This window comes from Anabrus simplex, chromosome 5 (assembly GCF_040414725.1).
Source record: "Anabrus simplex isolate iqAnaSimp1 chromosome 5, ASM4041472v1, whole genome shotgun sequence".
Classification (NCBI taxonomy): Eukaryota; Metazoa; Arthropoda; class Insecta; order Orthoptera; family Tettigoniidae; genus Anabrus; species Anabrus simplex.
Window position 1 is genome coordinate 34,146,894 of NC_090269.1, and position 22,679 is coordinate 34,169,572.

General features: G+C 37.5%; 1 protein-coding gene across 4 annotated transcripts in view; it reads left to right on the forward strand.

The window, feature by feature from the left end:
• The window catches only part of Ubc7 (ubiquitin conjugating enzyme 7), a 48,341-nt gene extending 31,701 nt beyond the window's left edge, over positions 1–16,640 (forward strand). For 3 of the 4 annotated variants that reach the window (XM_067146835.2, XM_067146834.2, XM_067146836.2), the window contains exons 3-5: positions 1,802–1,920; positions 3,736–3,876; positions 15,562–16,640. In XM_067146835.2, coding sequence (XP_067002936.1) covers positions 1,802–1,920; positions 3,736–3,876; positions 15,562–15,683 — 382 coding nt within the window. In that variant the 3' untranslated portion in view covers positions 15,684–16,640. The remainder of the gene's footprint in view (positions 1–1,801; positions 1,921–3,735; positions 3,877–15,561) is intronic. The other variant, XM_067146837.2, reaches the window with a different exon arrangement.
• Positions 16,641–22,679: the final 6,039 nt, after the last annotated feature.

Consider the following 22,679-nt stretch of genomic DNA (forward strand, 5'->3'; position numbering starts at 1 on the left):
GAGTATACAGCTGTGTGACTGATGGAGTTGTTGTTGTTATTAAACCTGTATTTGTGAGGTGAGTCCACAGTCTTCTTATTTTTGTTGAAAAACTTATTCCATTTAGTCAACCTGTAAGTCTTCCAAGTCCAAAGTTCGCAACATTTTCATAACAGAACTCACCCAGAGCAGATCGTGCTGCTTTCCTTTGGATCTTTTCCAGTTCTTTTGTCAAGTAATCTTGGTGAGGTTTCCATACACTGGAACCATACTCTATTTGGGGTCTTATCAGAGACTTATATGCCCTTTCCTTTACATCCTTACTGCAACCCCTCAATACCCCCATAACCATATGAAGAGATCTGTAACCTTTATTTACAATCCAATGGGGCTGTACCTTAATTAAGTCGATGGCCGCTTCTTTCTCACTCCTAGCCTTTACCTATCCCATCATCGCCATAGGACCTATCTGTGTTGGTGCAACGTAAAGCCAATTGTAAAAAGAATAAAAATAAATTACAATCCTGTTTATGTGATTACCCTAATGAAAAATCTTTCCTTATATTAACACCTAAGTACTTGCACTGATCCCCATGCGTTACTGTCACCCCTTCAACACATTAAATAAAACTGTAAAAATGCCCACCCAGGATCGCAGACCGAGATTTGAACCACAAACCATCCACGTTATGGTCCGTGTTGATGAATTAATCAATAAATCAAGCAGAGACATTGTTCCACCTAATCGATACTTTTCATTTTGCCTTTGGCAGATTTAATTTACAAGTAGTGTATGTTTTGTTTAAATTGATTAAACATCATCAGCTACACTTTTGGTTTAGGTAGAAATTCATAAAAGTACAGAGACATATTATTCCATGTGAATCTTAAAACAATCTCTAACATATTAAAAAAAATGTTTAGGTTAAACCTTTGAAAACAGGGGAGGGGGCAAGGGTGGGGGGGATTAAGGTTAAGAACTTAGCTATGTCTATTTTGGTTAAAAATTATGGCTAGTAAACATTTCTAAATAAATTGAATAATTGATGACTAGAAAATGTCTATCTTTTTGTGTTCCCATAACATGGAATGTAGAAATGTGAACTGTCTTCTTATAGGACAGTGTTTGAACTGGAAGTTCCTAATGATATTTGTGGTGGAATTTACTGTTACTTCGAGAACTTATAAGTTTGTGCAACACCTGTTTGTGCATTGAATGGTTAGTTGGTTTGCTACATGAACCAGAATATAGGAGCGTTGCCCCACGTTCTTACTACCTGGGTCCAGGTTAAAAGCTGAGATTACAGGTGCAGGGCCACTCCCAAGGTAGTAAGGTAACATTTGACATCATTCCTATATTCAGGGTCGGGCTGGACGGTGGAGCATTGCACGTGGCATTGCATGGTGCTGCCATATTCCTGCATTCTCTTCTCCTTCCCCTCGCTTCAGGCTCACTTGTTTGTTCATTCAGTCCGCTGTGTTCTGTCGTACACAACTCAGAAATGAGAAGTTAGGCAACTCCAACACAAGCCGGCCAGCAGGCTTATCTCCATGGCAATCACCGAGGATGATAAAGATGTTGTTCCGAATAAGTAAATTTATAATACCAATATAGTTGGTCCGTTATTGGACATCACAGTGAAGTCGCCCACATTTCCATGGCAACCATACCCTCTACTCCCTTCTCCCTCTAAGAAGTGTCAGAACTCATCTTTCAATATTACAACCATAGAGAAAAATCGTATACTTGGCTGGAAAGTCATCTAATTTCTATCTATTCTGATTGAAGGAAGTGTTTTTTCTTATTCTTGTTGCCTTTCAGAGGTCCAGAGGGTACATGTTTTGAAGGAGGAGTTTTTCCAGCCAAATTAATATTTCCACCAGATTATCCATTGAGCCCACCGAAGATGCAGTTCACATGTGAAATGTTCCATCCCAACAGTAAGTATTTTAAAAATAAATCTCTTTGTTGTGATAAACATAACTTTTACTCTGCTTTTTGGCTATCTACTGATCCTCTACCTGTAGCTTATGAAACATAGGGTTTAGAATTATATTTGTATACTTGTAACATATATGGATTGATCGATGACTATTTTTAAGGGTCTGTGTAGTTTCATATTGGAAAAGGAAGGGAAGAACAATCTGTCTGTATTATAGCAAAGTCTTGGTTCAAAAATAATTTCCTAATCTTTGCTAGCATGTTAAATGTGGTTACTTCATCTATAGGCATTTCTGTATTTTGACACACACATTACTATGTATTCTTCGGTGTTTGCCTGGTGTAAATAATTCAGCTCCCTTCTTGAAATTTGCTATTATTTGTGGGACTGAAGTGAAACCATGATGTAAAAATACACACAGCCAAATATATTACATGTTCATATTCCATACTGGTAAGTCAATAAGAATACAAAAAGTCTTAAGTCTGCAAACCATACCAAATACCAATAAAATGGTCCATTATTGGACATTATAAATTTTCCAGCTAACTCATCAGTTGGTACTTAGCACACCTACCAAGACGCAAGGCTAGTGCATACCGTGGAGACCACTGCATAGGCTACTTGAAGCCACCAGCATTGCCAATGCACTATGAGAGACTATGTACATGCAACATATATCAATGTTGGTACATACTAGGTCGAATAAAGAAAGTCTTTGAATTTCCTTTGAATGTCTTAGTTTCACAGTATATCCCTCACACTGTCGTAAAAGGTATTTACTTGATGTACTCTTCCCAATCTCCTCAGTTATCTTCTCATCTTCTGTGATTGTATTACCAAGTATTTGAAACTTTTATCTTTCACTTTCTTCCTACCTCTTGCCATCACTGCTGTTTCACTCTTATCTACACTTATTCTCAATCCAAAATCTCCAGTATCTGATTCCATACATGAACTTGTACTTCCATTTTATTTTCTCCCAAAGTCACTACATCATCTGCAAACAGTAGGGCCTTTGCTATGTTTCTTCGTATCTTCTGTTTTATGCCGGCCCCGTGTTGTAGGGGTAGCGTGCCTGCCTCTCACCCGGAAGCCCCAGGTTCAATTCCCGGCCAGGTCAGGGATTTTTCTCTCAACCTGAGGGCTGGTTCGAGGTCCACTCAGCCTACGTGATTAGAATTGAGGAGCTATCTGATGGTGAGATGGCGGCCTCGGTCTCGAAAGCTCAGAATAACGGCCGAGAGGATGCATCGTGCTAACCACATGACTCCTCATAATCTGCAGGCCTTCGAGCTGAGCAGCGGTCGCTGGGCAGGCCAAGACCCTTTCAAGGGCGTTAAGTGCTGTGGGGTTTGGTTTGGTTTTCTGTTTTACACACTTGTGTATTTCATCTATGACTGTAATGAAGTGTATGAGGGTCAGTATGTTTCCCTTACAAATTTCTCCTTCCACATCAATCCATTTTGTATTTCAGCTACAAGAAATTAACTTTTCTATCTTGTTCACATTCATTTTTGTTTATTTATATTGATGTAATGTTCATGGAACTGGTATTTTACATAATCTGCATTGTCAGTTTAATGTAAATGGACTATAAAAGTACCTTCTAAATTAGGTTGTAAGTTTATTGTAATTGTTTCTTCACAGAACTGCATGTTGCTGCATAACTGAGTCATTTTTGAGGGGTATAGTTTGGGTATAATACCCCAACAGTAGCTAGAAGTGTCACTACCCATTTAAAAATGTGAACCTGATTTATGGTACTGAACTGACATTTTGGTACTGAAAGGGTCTTATTTTAACATTTCAGTTTATGCTGATGGAAGAGTATGTATATCTATTTTGCATGCACCTGGTGATGATCCGATGGGTTATGAGTCAAGTGCTGAAAGATGGAGTCCAGTTCAGAGTGTGGAGAAAATCTTGCTTTCTGTCGTCAGTATGTTGGCAGGTATTCTGAAGTTTTTTCCATTCCAATCATTAACTGAAATGTTATTCATAAATACTGTAGAATTTTTATAAATAGGATTTAACTTTTTTTTTTTTTTCTGCTAAGAAATAAACATTCATAACAGGGATATATTTTGACTGAAAACTGGTTTATGCCCTTTGCTTTTATGTGGGCTACAATGTAACTCACACTTCTATATATTTCTCCTCAGTGAATGAATTGAAAGTTGGAAAATTGAAAGTTGGAAAGATTGAAAAACCCCAATTAAGAAGAGAGAAAAGAATTAAAGTATGGAAGTTGAAGGAGAAAAGCATACAAGAAGAATTTCAAAGGGAAATAATACCCTTGGTACCCAGGACAGAGGTGGGGAATGTTGAAGAGGAATGGAAAAGATTTAAGGAAGCACTGGTTGGATGTGCAGAAAAGGTGTGTGGTAGAACATCAGGAAATGTGAAAGACAAAGAAACACACTGGTGGAATGATAGGGTAAAGATTAAAGTGAAGGAAAAGAAAATGGCATGGAAAGCATGGAAAACATCTAAGACTGAAGAAAGTAGAAGAAAATATGTGGAGGCAAAGAATTTGGCCAAGAAAGTAGTGGAGGAAGAAAAGAGGAAAAGCTGGGCCTTATTCACACAGACATTGAGAGATGATACGCAGGGCAGCAAGAAATTACTGTATGGTATCTTAAGAAACAAAAAGAGAGATCAAGTAAACACCAGATTTGTGAAGGATGAAGGTGGCATAATTTTAACAAAGCCAGAAGAAATAAGAAATAGATGGAGAGAATATTTTCAGAAGCTGCTGAACATAAGAACGGATGACAGTCATTCAATGGACGACCAGGAAAGGCAGTTAGTTGACGAAGAAATGGATAAAGAAATTACAATAAATGAAATTGAAATGGCAGTAAGAAAGATGAAGAAAGAATGGAAAAACTGCTGGAATAGATGAAATTTCAGTGGAGATGATAAAGGCAGCTGGAGCTGTAGGCCTGCAGTGGACATATCGGATTCTCAGGAATGTCTGGGAGAATAAGGAGGTCCCTGAGGATTGGCAAAAAGGAATAATCATCCCAATTTTCAAGAAAGGTGATAAGAAAGTTTTGAAGAAATACAGGGGAATTACTCTAATATCCCATGTTGCTAAGATAATGGAAAGGATACTGGAAAGTAGAATAAGGTTGAGGGTTGAGAAGCAGATACAGGAAAATCAGTTTGGTTTCAGAAGTGGAAGGTCAACAATAGAGCCCATTTTCATTATGAGACAACTAATGGAAAAGCATTGGGAGTACGGGAATGATATGGTGATGACATTCATTGATATGGAAAAGGCATATGACAGTGTCCCTAGGACGAAAGTTTGGGACAGTCTGCTGCAAAAAGGAATTGGACAGGGATTAATAAAAATGATCATGGCATTGTATAAGGAATGTTGTAGTTGCGTGCAAACACAAGTTGGCAGGACAAGTTGGTTCAAAATCACTAGCGGGCTGAGACAGGGAAGTGTTCTATCACCAATCCTGTTTACAATAGTAATGGATGGCATCATGAGAACGGCAAAAGCAGCATATGGAGGAAGAGAAATGAACATGATGTTATTTGCAGATGATATTGTGATTTGGGGAGAAGACGACAGGAAGGTTCAAGAACAGTTGAATATGGTGAATGGGAAGATTGAAGAATGTGGATTGAAAATAAGTGTAGAAAAGAGTAAAACTCTTGTTATGACTAGAGGGGAGCAAGAAGGGAAAGGTCAGATTAGACTTGCAGACAAGCCCTTGGAAGTAGTGGAAACGTTTAAATACCTGGGGAGTGAATTAATGGAGAATGCTCGACTGGATGCTGAGATTAGTAAAAGGATTCAAGCTGGAAGTTGTTTCTATCATAGTGTAAGAAATATGTTATGGGACAAAGATGTGCCAATGGAAGCAAAGGATACTATGTACAAGATGTATTACGTACCCATAACAACTTACGGAGCAGAAACTTGGACAATGACAAAGAAGGATGAGAGTCGAATACAGGCAGCCGAAATGAAATTCTCGAGGAGTATGATACAGAAGAGTAGAAGAGACAAAATAAGGAATGAGAAAATCCGGGAAGAAATTGGAGTGGAAAAAATGAATGATAGAATAGAGAAGAGCCGACTAAGATGGTTTGGGCACATAAAGCGAATGAGCGACGAAAGAATGCCAAAAAAGGTGATGGAAATGCAAATCCAAGGAAGGAGAGGCCGTGGACGACCACGATTGAGATGGAAGGATACCATCCAACGCAACATTATAGAAAGAAACCTGGACTGGGACACAGTGTTGGAGGAGGAGTGGTGGAAAGACCGAAGATAGTGGAGAGGAACCATATTTGCCCCTACCCGGCTACAGCTGGATAAAGGGAAATGATGATAATGATGATGATGATGAATGACAAAATAAGTTTATCATGCCCATTATTCATTTATGGAAAAAGAGTAATCCTGCCCTGCTCGTTTTGATTTATATGTAATAATTTTAAGCATAATTCAGTATTTTTTTAGACTACCTTGAACTGCAGAGTTTTCTCTAGAACCTTTTTAATGGGCAGACCGCCCAGCTTTTTTTACAGACCACCCGGCTAACATAACCTAGATATGTTTTTTGACAATTTGCTTTACGTTGTACCGACACAGTTAGGTCTTTTGTCAACGATGGGATAGGAGTGGGAAGGAAGCAGCCGTGGCCTTAATTAAGGTACAGCCCCAGCATTTGCCTGGTAACCTCGATATGTGCTAATTCCATAATATTAATATGTATTTGAGTCGTTGGGTGTTCCAAATTTAAATACTGTAAAACTGTTTATTTAAATGACAAATCTTCATTATTGTCAGAATAATTGCATCAATTACATCAGAGTTTAAATGTTTGGCTTGACTACCATATAGTGTCATGCGCGAGCGGTGCCTGGATTAGCAAGGAATCGCGTGCTCCCGTGTTAAGTGATTATGAACGAACAATAGAACACTTCATCTCCTATTTTTTTCCTTTTTTAATCATAATATTGTATTGTTTAGTAGTTGCAAGATATTTCAATTGTAAGTGTACTTATTTCAATTTTGCACATGTAAAAACTGTCTTTTCTGGTTAGATGGAAGAGAGGGCCTAATGGCCTTAATCTTGCCAGACAAAATAAATCTATTGTATTGTATTGTATTGTATTCAAAATACTCTGTTATGACTTATTTGTGATAACACTAGAATAGTTCAATTTTGCAGTTAATGTTTACCTGTCCGATATGATTAATGCTCTGAGAGGAATAAACTCAAATTTTATCATATCCCTTTTTTACGCCCTATTTCCCGCCTGGCTACTCACTTCTGACACCCGGCTGACAAAAATTTCTGGGGAGAACGCTGAACTGTATTACAGTGAGAGTAATTCTGACACTGAGAAATCAGGTGATGTTATTTAGACACAGTAATGTACATTATCATTACAAGCAGAAATTTCTACCACACAGTGTTATATATCAAATCTGGATAATACTACTACAACCGCCACCGCCACCGCCACCACTTCTATTACAACTCAATGCCATTTTAATCTTTCAAACATATCATCTAGTGTACAGTACCACATATCCCTGTATAAGACATATACCCAAGTTTTATGACACATAATCAGGGAAATTTTAGCTGCCTCTGTGGATCAGCGGTAGAGTGTCGGCCTTCGGATCCCAAGATAGCGGGTTCAAACCCGGCAGAGGTAGTCGGATTTTTGAAGGGCGGAAAAAAGTCCATTCGACACTCCATGTCGTACGATGTCGGCATGTAAAAGATCTCTGGTGACACATTTGGTGTTTACCCGACAAAATTAATTAAATCTTAGCCATAGACGCCCAAGAGAGTTTCGGTTTACTCGGTCTGCCATCTAGTGGGGGCCTAGAGTAAAACGGAACGTCGAAATTGACGAGCAGACAGCCAGATGGCGTCAAATTGAAATGTCTGCACCCGGTAGCTGAGGCCATACGATTATTATTATTAGGGAAATTTTTTATGACAACATTTTCTTGAAACATATTTATTAAACAATATATATAATATATATAATATATATAATATATTTATTAAACAATACTTAGTCTTAAAAGTCTATGGGCCTATTTAAGAAGTACTGTAAAAGGAAACATTGCACATAAATGTGGTCATTGTAGTACTTGGTATACTTGAAGTCCACCAGAATTCAATCTAAAACTAAAGCAAAGTCGAATATATGATGTTGGGAAAAGTGAAGAAATGAACTACATGTTTTATTTTTCATTTGCGTTTGGAGATGAAAATTTCAAGCTTTACAGTTCAACTTGTTTTCAGTGTCTCAGATTTACCAACAATTCTTAACTGGAGCTAATACCTTAACACTCATATGTGATGTGGTTTGCCATAATGGAATATATATTTACGATTTTTCGTGATTTTATGCTAAGCGTAAAAGATCGATCATTACTGCCTATTGGACATAGGTATGTTTTGCAAAGTGCAAGTATACTTGCACAACCGTCGGTCGGTAATGTCTTTGAGGTTGAACCAGAGGTTCTCCTGTAGCCTGTGGTAACTTGATAGGGAATGCTGATGGGGTAGAAGGAGTACCTTTGGTTGTAGGGCTGTTTTGTTGTCCGTTATGTAAAAAAATACAAGGCATCACTGGTATATGTGTTAGATTGACTGTACAATTGCAGGTATGTCGTAAAACTACCTCTGTCCACAATCTGTCTCTCACGCACATAAGTGTAATGTGATATGTTGCCTTTTGGCAACTCTTTGCAGTAACGGGTTAAAAGTATTTTACTCACCGTTTAAAGATAGGCCTAGGATAATCTTTGTTAGCACTACTGTATTTACCTGCAGAACTTGAAGCCCCGTCTTTTCTCATAAAGAATTTGTGTATTTGACCCCTATTTGCTTTAAAATCATGTGCTACACCAACTCTCATGCTATGTTCACAGCTTGCGGTTGACCCAATACCCATACTCGCAGCATGATCAAATTGGTATCTGGTGGTAATAAGTATCAGAAGTTTATCCTCTACATGAGGAAACTTAGCTATCTGTAAAAAGCATGCCTATTGCTGTTGCTGGAAAGTAATTTGTCCTCCTACTTTCTCCAGTCTCTAACACACAATTCTGGAATGTTATGTTTTCTTCCTGCTGCATGATTCCCTAACTCTTCAGCCTCTTTGATGTACGGTATCCACAAAGACACACACAAAATGCTGTCAGTTGTGTACACTAATTTTATTCACAACTTATTTCACATTATACACACATAACCTAATCAACTGCCATCTTAAACAAAACACGGAGAATAAGAATGCGACTGCCATCTTGAAATTCATTTGACTGTTACAGTAACATGTCATCAGAATCACACCACGAGCTCACAAAAACAACTCCAACTAAACAATAACTCAAGTCCATCGTTGAGACTCTCTTTATATAGGTTGCCTGGCCAGACTTCTAGAAGGATGTTACACAACACCTTTTCTCGTAAATTCTAGAGTGCCTAATACATAGTTATAATGTAAAGAACATTCTACAACCATCTAGTGTCAAAGATACGTTATTCTGGGTGTTACAGTGTGTTGCACAATGTTACTGTGGATTATATATACATCATATATACAGGTAATAATAAATTTTATACTATTAATTACAGGTTCTTAAATTAACTAAACTCATATATATATACCGTACATGTTTCATGACATAACCTCACAAATAATATGATCATAAATTCAGAGAATTTAGTACAGATAAGAATAACCCAACCCAGATTCCAGGCATTTAAGTCAAAGATTACCTCCTGTGGGATTCATTAAGCACTACCGGTACCGGTTTTTCAAAAAGTGCAAATGTTGTCCAGGTGTAAATTAAGTAGGGCAAAGAGGGGAGAGTGGGGCACTTTATAGGTTTTCTGATCATTTCTGTTGGGAAGTGTTGTGAGCCATGGTTCTGTCTACTGGAGAGGGGAGGGGTATGTTGCTTCTTCATTTTCTTATGTTCTAATGCATTTTTGTGTATTAAAGAGAAATTTCCTACATACATTGACCAGTTCAACTCAGTTTATGGATGTGTTTGTGATGACTAAACAGACCAATCCTGGCATAAAACATACGCCCACACAAATCACACTGAATGGATGGAGGAGGGCGGGATTGTAACTGACAGAGTTTTCTTGCTTGTCGTTTGGCCTCTTGATGTCTGCGGCGTTCTCTTTCAAACAAGTGGACAGCGGTGGATGTAGTGTTCTGCCACAGTGAAGGGTCCACAGCACTTTCTTTCTATGTCTGTATATCTATACCAGCTGTCTTCATGATGTGTTTCAGCTGGTCCTTAAAATGCTTAAGAGGGGCTCCATGAGGTCTTCTGCCGGAGCAAAGTTCACCATAAAGAATTTGGCGGGGAAGCCTGGTATCACCCATGCCGTGAACATGGCCTAACCATCTCAGTTGATGAGCGATGATTGTTGCCTCAAAGCTATTTAGCTGCGCTTTGTCGAGAACTGCTGTGTTGGTCACATAGTCCTTCCACTTAATATTCAAGATGAATCTCATTTTCTGTTGGTGGAAGCACTCAAGTTTTTTGATATAACGGCGATAGAGTGTCCAAGTTTCACAGCCATACAGCAGTGTGGAAATGACAACAGCTTTGTACACCATGAGTTTGTTATGCAGTTTTAGGTCGTTATTCATGAAGACTCTGTGGATTAACCATCCGAATGCTTCATGAGCAGCCCCAATTTTTTTATCAATGTCTTGTTCGCAGGTACACCGTTTAGACAAGATGCTTCCAAGATATGAAAAGTTATCAACCTGTTCCAGTGTTGTGTCAAAGATGGAGATACTGAACTCAGGAAGAGTAAATCCTGGGACAGGTTGTGCAAGTATCTTAGTTTTTTTCTGCATTAATGGCAAGACCAAAGTGATTATATGCAGTTTTAAAGCAGTTGACTGACTGTTGTAGTTCTGCAGGCGTTAGAGCATGAGATGCAGTGTCATCGGCATACTTCAGTTCTGTCACCGGGGTAACCAGAGTACGTCTTTGTGAGTGAAGTCTTGCCAGATAGAAAAGGCCTCCATCAAAATGAAATTTAATCTTCATGCTTAAGTTGTTTGCAGATGATTCATGCAGCATGGCAGCCATGTACAGTGCAAAGAGTGTAGGAGCAAGCACACAGCCTTGTTTCAATCCATGAGTAATTGGGAATGAATCTGATACTGAGTTACCATGAAGTACCTGTCCAGACATGCCATCATGAAGAGCTTGAACCAATTCCACATTACATTCAGGACATCCAAAATGTCTCAATACTTTCCACATAGCAAATCTTGGTACTGAATCAAAGTCTGTTTCCAGATCATAGAAAACTAAATACAGAGGCTGCTGTTGCTCTGCATTTTTCCTGGAGTTGTCTGGCACAGAAGATCATATCTGTTGTGCCTCTGGAGGTTTGGAAACCACATAGAGACTCAGGCAAAATCCTCTCTGAGATAACTCGGAGCCGGTTCAATAGAATTCCTGCAGTTGACAAAAGTGATATACCACGGTAGTTTCCACACACACACTACGATCACCTTTCTTGAAGATAGTGATGATGGTAGCATTTTTCAAGTCGTCAGGTACTTCTCGAGTAATGATTAGATTAGATAAGAGTGTGGAATTGAATTAGTTCTTGTAAAGTGTTATTTTAGTGATAAATAATAATCTAAAAGATTGTCTTGAGTGGCGAAGGCGGTGCATAAATTTTCTGAATTTACTGCAGATAGGAATATCATAACCCACATTCCAGACATTTAAGTCCGAGATTACCTCCTGTGGGATTCCTTAAGCAGTAAAGCAAAAAAACTGTAAATGTTGTCCAGATGTTAAATAAGTAGGGCAAAGAGGGGGAAATTTTAAAAATGTGTATGGTCATTCAGGTTGGTTTTGCTAGCTTTTTTTTACAATGTAAATTTTGATTGCTTCCTTGATATTCAAAGATTTACTTTTATTTTCGAAAGTGTACAATTTTTAGATATGTATTGATGTGTGTGAAATAGTGTGAACTGTCTTATGTGTTCTCCGAAGGCTGAATGCTTACTGTATCTGATATCATTTTGTGTTCTTTGTATCTTGTGTGGAAATTGTGTCTTGTTTGTCCTATATACATGGCATTACAGTTAGATTCTTGGCACTTGAGTTCATAGACTCATGACTTGGAGAAAGGGTCTTTTGTTTTTAGGTTGCATTTGCTGATGTGTCTTTGCAGTGTACTCCTTCATTTTACAGGCTACTTGTAGAACTTGTTTTTTGAAAATATTAGCTATTTTTTTGTAAGTGTTCTTGTTAACCTAGTTGAAAACAACATATTTTTCTCTTTCATGTGTGGTTTTCTGGGCATTTTTCTTTTGTTTATTTAATAGTTTATCTACTGTGCCCAGAGGATGGTTGTTTTCTTTCACAATTTGTTTAGTTATTTGTATATCTTCATTGAAATCTGTTGTGCTCATTAGTATGGAAATAGCTTTGTGTAACATTGAATTCTCTCCTGCTACTTTGTGTGTGTATGGGTGGTTCGATTCGTCAGTAATGTGTGACTTCTGAATGGGTTTACTGTATACTTTGTATGACAGATTGTCATTATTCCTACTGATTGTGATGTCTAAATAGTTTATTTTCTTGTTAGTTTCTGGTTCCATCGTGAACCTAACTGACTTGTTTAGAGAAATTATTGTGTTTAATAACTGCTGTTCATTTGTGACATCATCATATATGCCATAATATGTCATCTACATATCTGCTCCAGTGTAAAATTCCTTTAAAATGCTAGCCAGTTAAGAAAATGTTTTCAAAGTTATTTAGAAAAATGTTGGTTATTATACCTGATAATGGTGAACCCATGGCTAACCCTTCTTTTTGACAATAGATTTTGTCATTTAATATTGTTCTAAGAAGGGATAATCTATCACAAGAAGAACTGGAACCAGGAGACTTAGATTCTTCCTCCAAGGTCCATTTTTCAGGTGGTTTTGGAATTGGTAAACTGTCGCTATGTTTAACAGGATGTGTTGCTGATCGCAAATTAGGATATTCAATGGTATGCTTGTTTTTTAAATGAATACCTTTTAAACAACCTGTTAAAGTTCTTTGGCAATTTGTAAAGTATGAGTTGGGCGCACAAAATTGATCTCTAGCCATATTTATTATACTTTCCAAAATATAGATTGTAAGCTGTTACAAGTAGGGGTGTTATACTTTTATGCTGAGACTTTGTACAGTACTCTCCACAAACATAACAAAATAAATTGGGAGAATTTTTACAGTGACAAGACATTGCAAAATAATAAAAGTATGAGCTACTAGGCTATGTAGTATACTAGGATATCAGCTGGCAGATTGTATAAACCTAAGTTCTTGATTCTACTGCACAGTACTTTCAGTATATAAGTAGAATGACAGTTAACCACTATAAAGATTCACTCATAACACACTAACTGCACAGAATGAGGCATTACAAGACACTGCTCCATGCTATTGAAAATAGCAACCCAAAAGTTCCATATACCTGGACATTCTGGGGAGTTTACCATTCCTTTAGAGTAACAAAACCAAGATGTATAATAAGAAAGAGCAGTGCTGTTTTGGATATACGAGTACATCATTGACTGCCAGAACGTGAATACCGTGAGACATTCCGTATTAATAAAAATTGATGATGCCCTCCATTTGAGTGTACACCTCTAAAAATATTCTATTTCTGTTGACCTAATGTTGTGAAGATATCAGTCCTAATTCAAACTGTCTTAAGATAATTAGGTCACCAATCCAGGAGATGTACCACTCTCCCATTACTAGCCTCTGATGTCATCATCTTTTAGCTGGGGTGTAAATTATTATTATTATTATTATTATTATTATTGGCTGTACGTCACACTGACACAGATAGGTCGTATGGCGATGGTGGGACAGGAAAGGCCTAGGAGTAGGAAGGAAGCGGCCGTGGCCTTAATTAAGGTACAGCCCCAGCATTTGCCTGGTGTGAAAATGGGAAACAACAGAAAAGCATTTTCAGGACTGCCAACAGTGGGGTTCGAACTCACTATCTCCCGGATGCAATCTCACAGCTGCGTGCCCCTAACCGCATGGCCAACTCGCCTGGTGGGGTGTAAATTATGATTAATAAATTTTAAATAGGGCCAAGTTTTAGATGCTGCATTTCAATAGACAGCCCTGATGAAATGCATTTTTGAAATCCACAATATGTGATAGAGTAGTAAGGGGATGGTGGTTCTCTGAAATTCCAAACATATTAACCTTTAGAATACCAGAGAGCGCAAAAGCGTTCCTCAGTGAGCGAGCGAAAATTTCCGGGAACACAATAGCGCTCCTTACGCAAGCAGTTTTGTATTTGCTTGTAGTTCTTAGTTTCCAGACATAGCAGCACAATGCAGATGATCTAGACTCTTCGGTACCTGTAGTTTCTAAATATACCACAACTATCGTGCCAATCACTTTATTTACGGAGATATTATTTTATCAAAGCGACCTATATTCTGTACACCGTAAAAGTTTGTGAGTAGGAAAATGGCCGCCTCTGCCGCGACCGATGTGTTCGAGAATGATGACGATTTAGATGAATATATTAACAGATTCTGTGCCAATGACGACTATATTGAGTCTGATGAAGATGTAGCTATATCAGGCTCATGTAATAATGATGTTGGTGATGTTATTTCAGAGACAGGAAGTGAGTGTAGCTATGACATTCCACAGTACAATAAACCTCGTTTTATTGTCATTAGTGAAAGTGACAGTGATGCTGATTCGGAAAGTGACGGAAATGAAGACAGTGTAGGCCGTGATATAGGCAGTAATGACAACAATGCCTACATCCATAACACAGTGTTCAGTGAAGTTTCAGTTGGAAATGACACACAGTTCGAGCCCTCCCCGCTGTATCTCGAAACACCCGGTCAAAAAATATTTTTTTAAATTAGAAACTTTAGTGCCTAGGTTATTGACATTTTGCAAATAATGAACCAAGAGCATGTATCTGCAGACAATAATATTTTTCGGTGCATAATTTTATTTTCGATTTGTGTTTCTTTATCTCAATTTTTTCAATTTTCATTTTGATAATATTGTTAAACTAATAATTTTTTATATGTTATAGCGTTAATATAACATAGCTTGTGACTTAAAAAAAAAAACATGTAGAGAACCTCCTTTGCTATGATAAGTTAAGATATCGGAGGCATATCTTCAATAATAAGAAAGTTATAATGAATTTACTGAAACATTGCAATTTCTTAAAAATAAGCCTGGTATTCTTCGCATACACCACCTATAAGCGACTGGTACTAAAAGGATTAATACAGTGTTTCATTATTCAGGAATTAGAACTATTATTGCTAGAAATGTCATCCAAAAATTTTATACGATGAAAATTATGGCATTTTGGTGAATTAAACAAGAAATTACCTCTTATCTGGTAAATTGCTACTGTTCTTCAGTTTCCTTAATTTTTAAGAGCAAAATATCACTTGTACTGTTTGTTTCTTCTGTTGATGTATCTTTCATAACCTCTCAACTGCATACCATATCCATCTTGGTGTTTGTTGATAAAAGTTTTGTAGAAGATGAATTACCTGAAATAAATATTTGCTCTCTTTATAGAACCAAACGATGAAAGTGGAGCCAATGTGGACGCAGCAAAGATGTGGCGAGAAGACCGAGAAGAATTCAATAGGATAGCTGAAAGAATTGTGCGAAAAACATTAGGATTACCTCCCCCATGAATACTGTGAAACATTCCGTTATAATAAAAATCGATGATGCCCTCCATTTGAGTGTACACCTCTAAAAATATTCTATTTCTGTTGACCTAATGTTGTGAAGATACCAGTCCTAATTCAAAATGTCTTATGATAATTAGGTCACCGTTCCAGGAGATGTACAACTCTCCCGATACTAGCCTCTGATGTCATCATCTTTTAGCTACGGTGTAAATTATTATGATTAATACATTTTAAATAGGGCCAAGTTTAGATGCTACATTTCAATAGGTAGCCCTGATGAAATGCATTTTTGAAATCCACAATATGCGATAGAGTAGTAAAGAGATGGTGGTTCTCTCAAATTGCACAAACATATTAATACAGTGTTTCATAATTCAGGAATTAGAACAAATATTACTAGAGATGTCTTTCCAAAATTTTAATGTGGGCAGTAGTAGTAATGTGAAGGAGCTACTTAGCATTTTAGCTACATTATTATAAATCAATGATTAAAAAGTTAAAACATTTTTGATCAGCAAATGACTCATTTTGTCATCATCAAACTCAGAAAGGGAGAGATTAAGAAGTGGTATTGAAACTTATTGGGCAGATAGAAATGAACTGGTAAATATGTGAATAGATATTTCTCAAAACTTTTCATTTATAAATATATATTGCTAATCCATTTAAGAATTTCTCCATCTTTCTTATATAAAGTGCTAAGGCAATTTATTAGATCTTCCATTTCATCTTTATAATGTGAAATTCTCCATGTAAAGAACAAGACTTTTCAGTGGTTAAGTTCTTATAGCAGTATTGTGTGAAATTATGGATCTCACCATGTCTTCTACTAAGCCATGAGCTTATTTGATTTTCTGAAATCACCAAATGAAACACCCATGTATATCTTTTGTTTAAATTTGTATGTATATATGAATTATGTCAGTGAAAATATAAAATTATAAATGTTTTGGTATATATATTTGTATCTCATGTACATGTGTGTCATCACAGTTAAAACCATGAATTTCACATGAAGACAAGTAAAATTACCACTAATTGGGAGAAAGCAATGATAGAGAGAGCATATACCCTATATGAACACTTACAAGACTTTTTTTCTCTTTTAAATACAAGCATTATAGGAAAGGCCTTTCATTGAAAGAAATTAAAAGCAGTAAGAAGATACAAAAAAGTGAACACAAATAGGTAATAGAAAATATCATAGAACTGTAGTTACAGCTATCTTAATGTCTGGAAGCCAGCCCCTCAGTGTAGAGGTAGTATGCCTGCCTGCCTCTTACCCAGAGTTCCTGGGTTCGATTCCTGGTCAGGTGAGTGATTTTTCCCTGAACCTGAGGGATGGTTCAAGGTCTACTCTGCCTATACATGAGAACAATTGAGGAGCTATGTGACAGTGAGCTAGCAGCCCCAGTATTGAAGGCCAGGAATAACGTCCGAGAGGATTCATCACGTTCGCCAAGTTGTTTCCAAGGAGTCCCTTGCCTGTCAAATGGGAGTGGGACTCTGTTACTCCCTTAGGTCCGAGGCTTGCTTAAAATGTTCTGAGCTCGGTAAATTCATGAAGCAGGATGCTACCCTACTTGCACATAGTCCAAGTGAGGACCTCTCCTCTAACGGGCTATGGACAACCGGTGAATTGTATAGTCGTAGCCGCCTGAGCACAAGGAGGGCCAGGACTCAGAATATGTCCGAGATGCCCACTCCCATTCCATAGCAACTGGTATCCCGACTCTCAGGACCACTTATTAGGCCACTCAGGCGTTGCCAATGGTTCACGAACTAGGACGTGACCACAGTAACCCACAAACATAAACCATGAAAGATTTCATCTTAATGAAAGATTTCATTAAGATATTAAAACAATGGAAATAAAATACCAGGGCAAGTGGAACGAAGCAATGTTAGTAGATTATTGCTGGTGCTTATTAAAGAGGAGTACATCTCAAAATCACAGCAGGGCATTAAACCGGCACATTTCGACCAACAAATTGAACATCTGAATGGCTGTAAGTACTTTTTATGAATATAACTCTTCTTCTTCTTATTCTTCTTTTATGACCGCAAATGATTACTTTAGTCAGTCCATCCTTCAGGTCTCTTTGAAGGGATTGTTCAGGCTTTGCGGTCCTCCCAGTACTTCTTCAGATGCTCTGATTTTCGTGCGCTTTCCTCGATTGAAAATGTGCGAGTGTTGGTTTGTTTCGTGTAAAGGTACAGCGGAGGTTTGTATTCTTGAGTTTTGTACTCAATTTTATCTTATTTGTGGTGTCTTCTGTTGTAAGGCCTATTTCCTGTGGATCCTCTCATCTCTGATCCATTTACATCCTTTTGTGGTATTTTTTGAGATGAGATTGTGTTGTACTAGTTGTTTCAGAAGTCTCGAATGCTGCATCCTCATGATATGTCCAAAGAATCCCAGTCTCTTCTTATGCATAGTATCTGTAATGGTTTCTAGCTCTTTGTACACGACTTTGTTAGGTATTATCCACCACTGTCCATCTTTCTGGTATTTTTTGTTGATGCAGGTTCTTCCAATCCTCCTTTCAATTTTCTGAAATCTGCCAGTCTTTGATTGTTTATTCAGGTGAAAAAGTGTTTCTGCTGTAAGGTCAACTCCACCCATCTCGGAATTACATCTCTTCACAATTTTTGGTCTGTTTACAAAAACACACTTCTTTTCATGTTTACACCAGTGTTTACAAACATCCTGTGGTTCCACACCATTTTGTGTTGACAGCAGTATGACAGGTTTATTGTCCATCCACTTCACTGCTGCCATTCCATTTTCCCATCAAGTCGAACTTTCTCTTTAGATCCAAATCTTCGGCAAACTCCACTTGTCTTGGAATTCTGTTTTTGATGATGGTTCCAGTAGAATGAAAGCTTCTGTAGAGCAGCTCATCAGAAAGTTTAACTGATGAAAAGTACCGGTCGTAATATAAAGAATGACCAGGCACAAGGTACTCTGTCATAGACAGAATAGCAGCCTTCCCAAGAGAAAATCCAGCATTAGTTTCTTCTGGGAAAGTCACACTGCCTAGATATATTTTAAAGTCACATACTAATCCATTGGAATTTGCCAGAATGAATACTTTCAGTCCTACTGGATTTGGCTTACTAGGGCAGTACTGTCTCAGACTATATTGTCCACTAAAAGGAATGATCATTTCATCAACAGAAAGGTCATGATTTATCTTCTGCTTGAGACAGAAATTCCTAATCTTTTGGAGCAATGGCCTTACTTTCTGCAGTGTACCCTGCTGTCTTATTTCATCACTTATATCATTATCAAACACCAATTTTAATGATGTTCTGATGGCAAAGAATCTCATTCTTGTCATAGAGTTCGCAATAATGGGAACCCTCCACACCATCTCCCAGTACATCCGAATCTTTGGAAATTGAAGGCAAGACATTATGAAGTTAATTCCAAACCATACGCAGAGCTCTTTAATTGAGAGATTAAGACTTTTGCCATTTCTATAGATCGATGTCTGATTTGATTTATCGCAAATTAATTGCAACAAGATCATCATCAATATAGTCTGATACATATCTGTATGTCCCAACCTGCATGATCCTCTTCGATATATGAAGGCTGAGTTAAAGGGTAATCTTCATGTCCAAAAGTTTGATGTTTCCATGATAGTTTTTCATCCCAGGGCCCTGGGCACTTTACTGCCAAATTATTACCTCTGCGATGCTTGACAGAAACATGATCACCTGGACCTTTTACGCACTTGCGACTTCGTCCTTGGCTGCGCAAAGTATTTTTTTCCTGAAATATTAAAAAAAAAATAGAAAAACAGTATTAAGAAGTAAAAATGGCTCAATAGTGAAATAGAATGACATGCATATCATTACGTCATACCTTAACACTGATTGGTGAAACATTTAGTATAGGTGACGGTGGCAGTGATTCTTCTGATTCGATCTCCGAAATACTATCATGATCACTCTCATTATTATTGGTTCCTGGATCAATATCCATAGCTGTATGGTTGATAAAATCCCCATCCGCTTGTGCATCACTCAGTTCATCAATGTCTGAATCGTCCAAAATAGTTAAAATACTTGTGGCATCAAGACCTACAAAACAGAAAAGTCAAATTTAAATTTGTAACTTCAATTGCAAGACTAATTTCATTATCATAGAAATAGTATGTTCCCTGTTCAAACTACTAACAGAGACCCAATGTACTTTTAAAAGTACATGGTGTTCAGGGGCAGATACAACACTGAGACCCAATGTCCTTTTAAAAGTACATGGATTTTTCTCACAATATTCTGAAGTTCCATGAAATGATATAACACACACAATCGTATGTACATGTGAACAAATGTATCTAGTACAAGTTACAATGAAAACAAATGTGTATAAAGCTGCAATAATATTCTAAAACGAGACTTACCCGAACGCCCGCCCTTGGCCAGTGTAGAATTTGCTGGCTCCATCTTGTATGTCCCTCTCTCCCTGCGGTTTGGTGTGCACCAGCTGTACGGCAGGAATGCTACATGCTGCTAAACAAATTTCCTAGCGACTGAAACACAGACGTAATGAAGATGACCATTATCATGGGTGATATTAATTTTTTATTCGAGATTCCCCTGTAGTTATTCATATTATAGTTCATTTTATATTGTGGTGTTAAAACACATTTTAAAAAATACCTAATTTGACATTGAAATTCTTGTTCAAGTTTTGAAGTTTTTCGTTCAGAGAAAATATGAATACAGACTTGGATTTTACATCTCTCAAAACCTAAGCAGTCATTTCATGTATATTGTCTTATTAAATTATATGTATTTTTTAATGATGAACTTTGCCAGTTTTGATATTTTTTTCTATTTTATTTTCAAAATAACAAAAAACCCTGATGTGATACAGAAAATCTGAACACAGATATGGATTCAGGCCACTTTAGTTAACAAGAATCAGTAATACTTTCTCTTGTCTGTATGTTTGTTGGGTATTCAGCCCGAAGGCTGGTTTGATCCTCTGCAGCTCCGCCAACAGCTGTCATAAATAGCCTAGGTGTCACTGAAGAGGCGTACTAGGGAAATGAGGAGTGAGGTAGTTTCCTGTTGCTTTCCTCACCGAGCCAGCTGTTGCTATTACATATCAGTCTGCCAAGCCCACTGAAATGCGTGCACCAAGCGACCCTATGAGCGATATTTTCACATGATTCATAACGGACTGGCTGCATAAGCAATGGTATTACTAGCATCACTCATACCTCAGTCACTTTCATATTGTCAAAGCCAAGGATGAGACTGAGACAGGTCAATGAAAGTAACAAATTTGATATAGCCCATACCAGAAGACATAGTGCACTGTAAACACTACATCTCGCCAGCAAATGCATACTTTAGCAGAAAAAAAGAATGAAATGCATATCAGTGTAATTGGAGAGTTGCTATAGTAGCCTGAGTGTACAAAAGAGAGCGTGATAAATACAAAGCAGATCATTAGAAGCCAGTCAGCTTGATACAAGTTGCATGTAAGCTCTGGGAAAGCATTCTTTCTGACTAAATTGGACACATTTGCAAATTACTAACTGTTTGCTATAAGACAGTTCATGTTTTGGAAAGGTTAAACCAGTGAGGCTCAACTTGTAGGTTTCCAGCAAGATATAACAGATATTTTATATTCAGCAGGTAAAATGGACTGTATAACTATGAACCATCCAAGGCTTTTTTTAGGGTAGATCATGGGAGACTGCTGAAAAAAAAGGGCTTTTGGACTAGACAAAAGAATGGTTGAATAGGTGGCTATATTTCTAGAAAATAGAACTCGGAGAATTAGAGTAGGTAAAGCATTATCTAATCCTGTAATGATTAAGAGGGAGGTGGGGGGGGGACGGGGTCCTGCAGGGCAGTATTATTGTATTGTTATGTTTGCTCTTATATGTAAATGATGTGAATAAAGAACTGTAAACACAGATAAGGCTTTTTGCAGATGGATGTTATACTGTATAGAGCAGTAAATAAGTTACAGGGTTGTGAATGACTGCAAAAAGATCTTGACATTGTGGTGAAGACAGCAGACAAAGGTCTGGGATGAAAGGTTGGGCCACTTATAGATTTATCTAGATTCATTTAAATCATCATCATCATCATTGTACAGTTCCAGTTTCCCGGGAACTGTTAATGAGCCTCTTCCACTTCTTCCTGTCCTTAACAACTTGTCATGGAGAACATCATCCACTGTCCATCTTCTGGTAACTAGATCAACCTTGATCATGTCCATCCATCAGGTTTTAGGTCTTCCTGCAGGTCTTTTCCCCTCCAACTGTCTTTCCAAATTTATTCTGGCTGTTCTTTAAATCATCATATGTATTCTATATTCCCTTCAAAACCTATTTGGAAACATCATTTCTGTATATTTTTTACAGAAAATTTGAAAAGTGAGCAACTTCGACTATGATTTTCAAATGGAGAGAAAGGTTGCATTCAACTGGTGGTGGGATTATTTCTGCTTTCCTGACAGCGGAAGTGGTGAAACATAACCTCAAATGTTGCTACGTCGTTCTGCCATATTTTCAAGTTAAAGGCAAAATAATTATATGTAGTTGATATTGTGCTGGTTTAGTCCTACATACATACAATGATCAGTAGGAATGGCTAAATTTTTATTGTTCCCAATTGTGTAGTTAGATCAAGGAAATCAGGAAAACAGTCATTTTTTAATGGCATTCCTTCACATGAACTCTGTCTGATGTACAGACATTAATTGCCATAGTGAGTAGTGATCATCATGGTCACCATTTTCGGTATTGTACAAATACCAGGTGATCTGTCTAGCAACAAACTATGATACAGTGTACCCAACTAATCAAGCGAAGAGATACATCCATGGTAAGAAGAAGCACATTCAGATTGAACAGCTTCACCTAATAAACAAGTACAGTAAGTACATGGGTGGCATGGATTTGGTAGATAGATTTGTAGAGTATCTCAATATAAGCCAGTAATTACTTTCAAAGAGTAGCA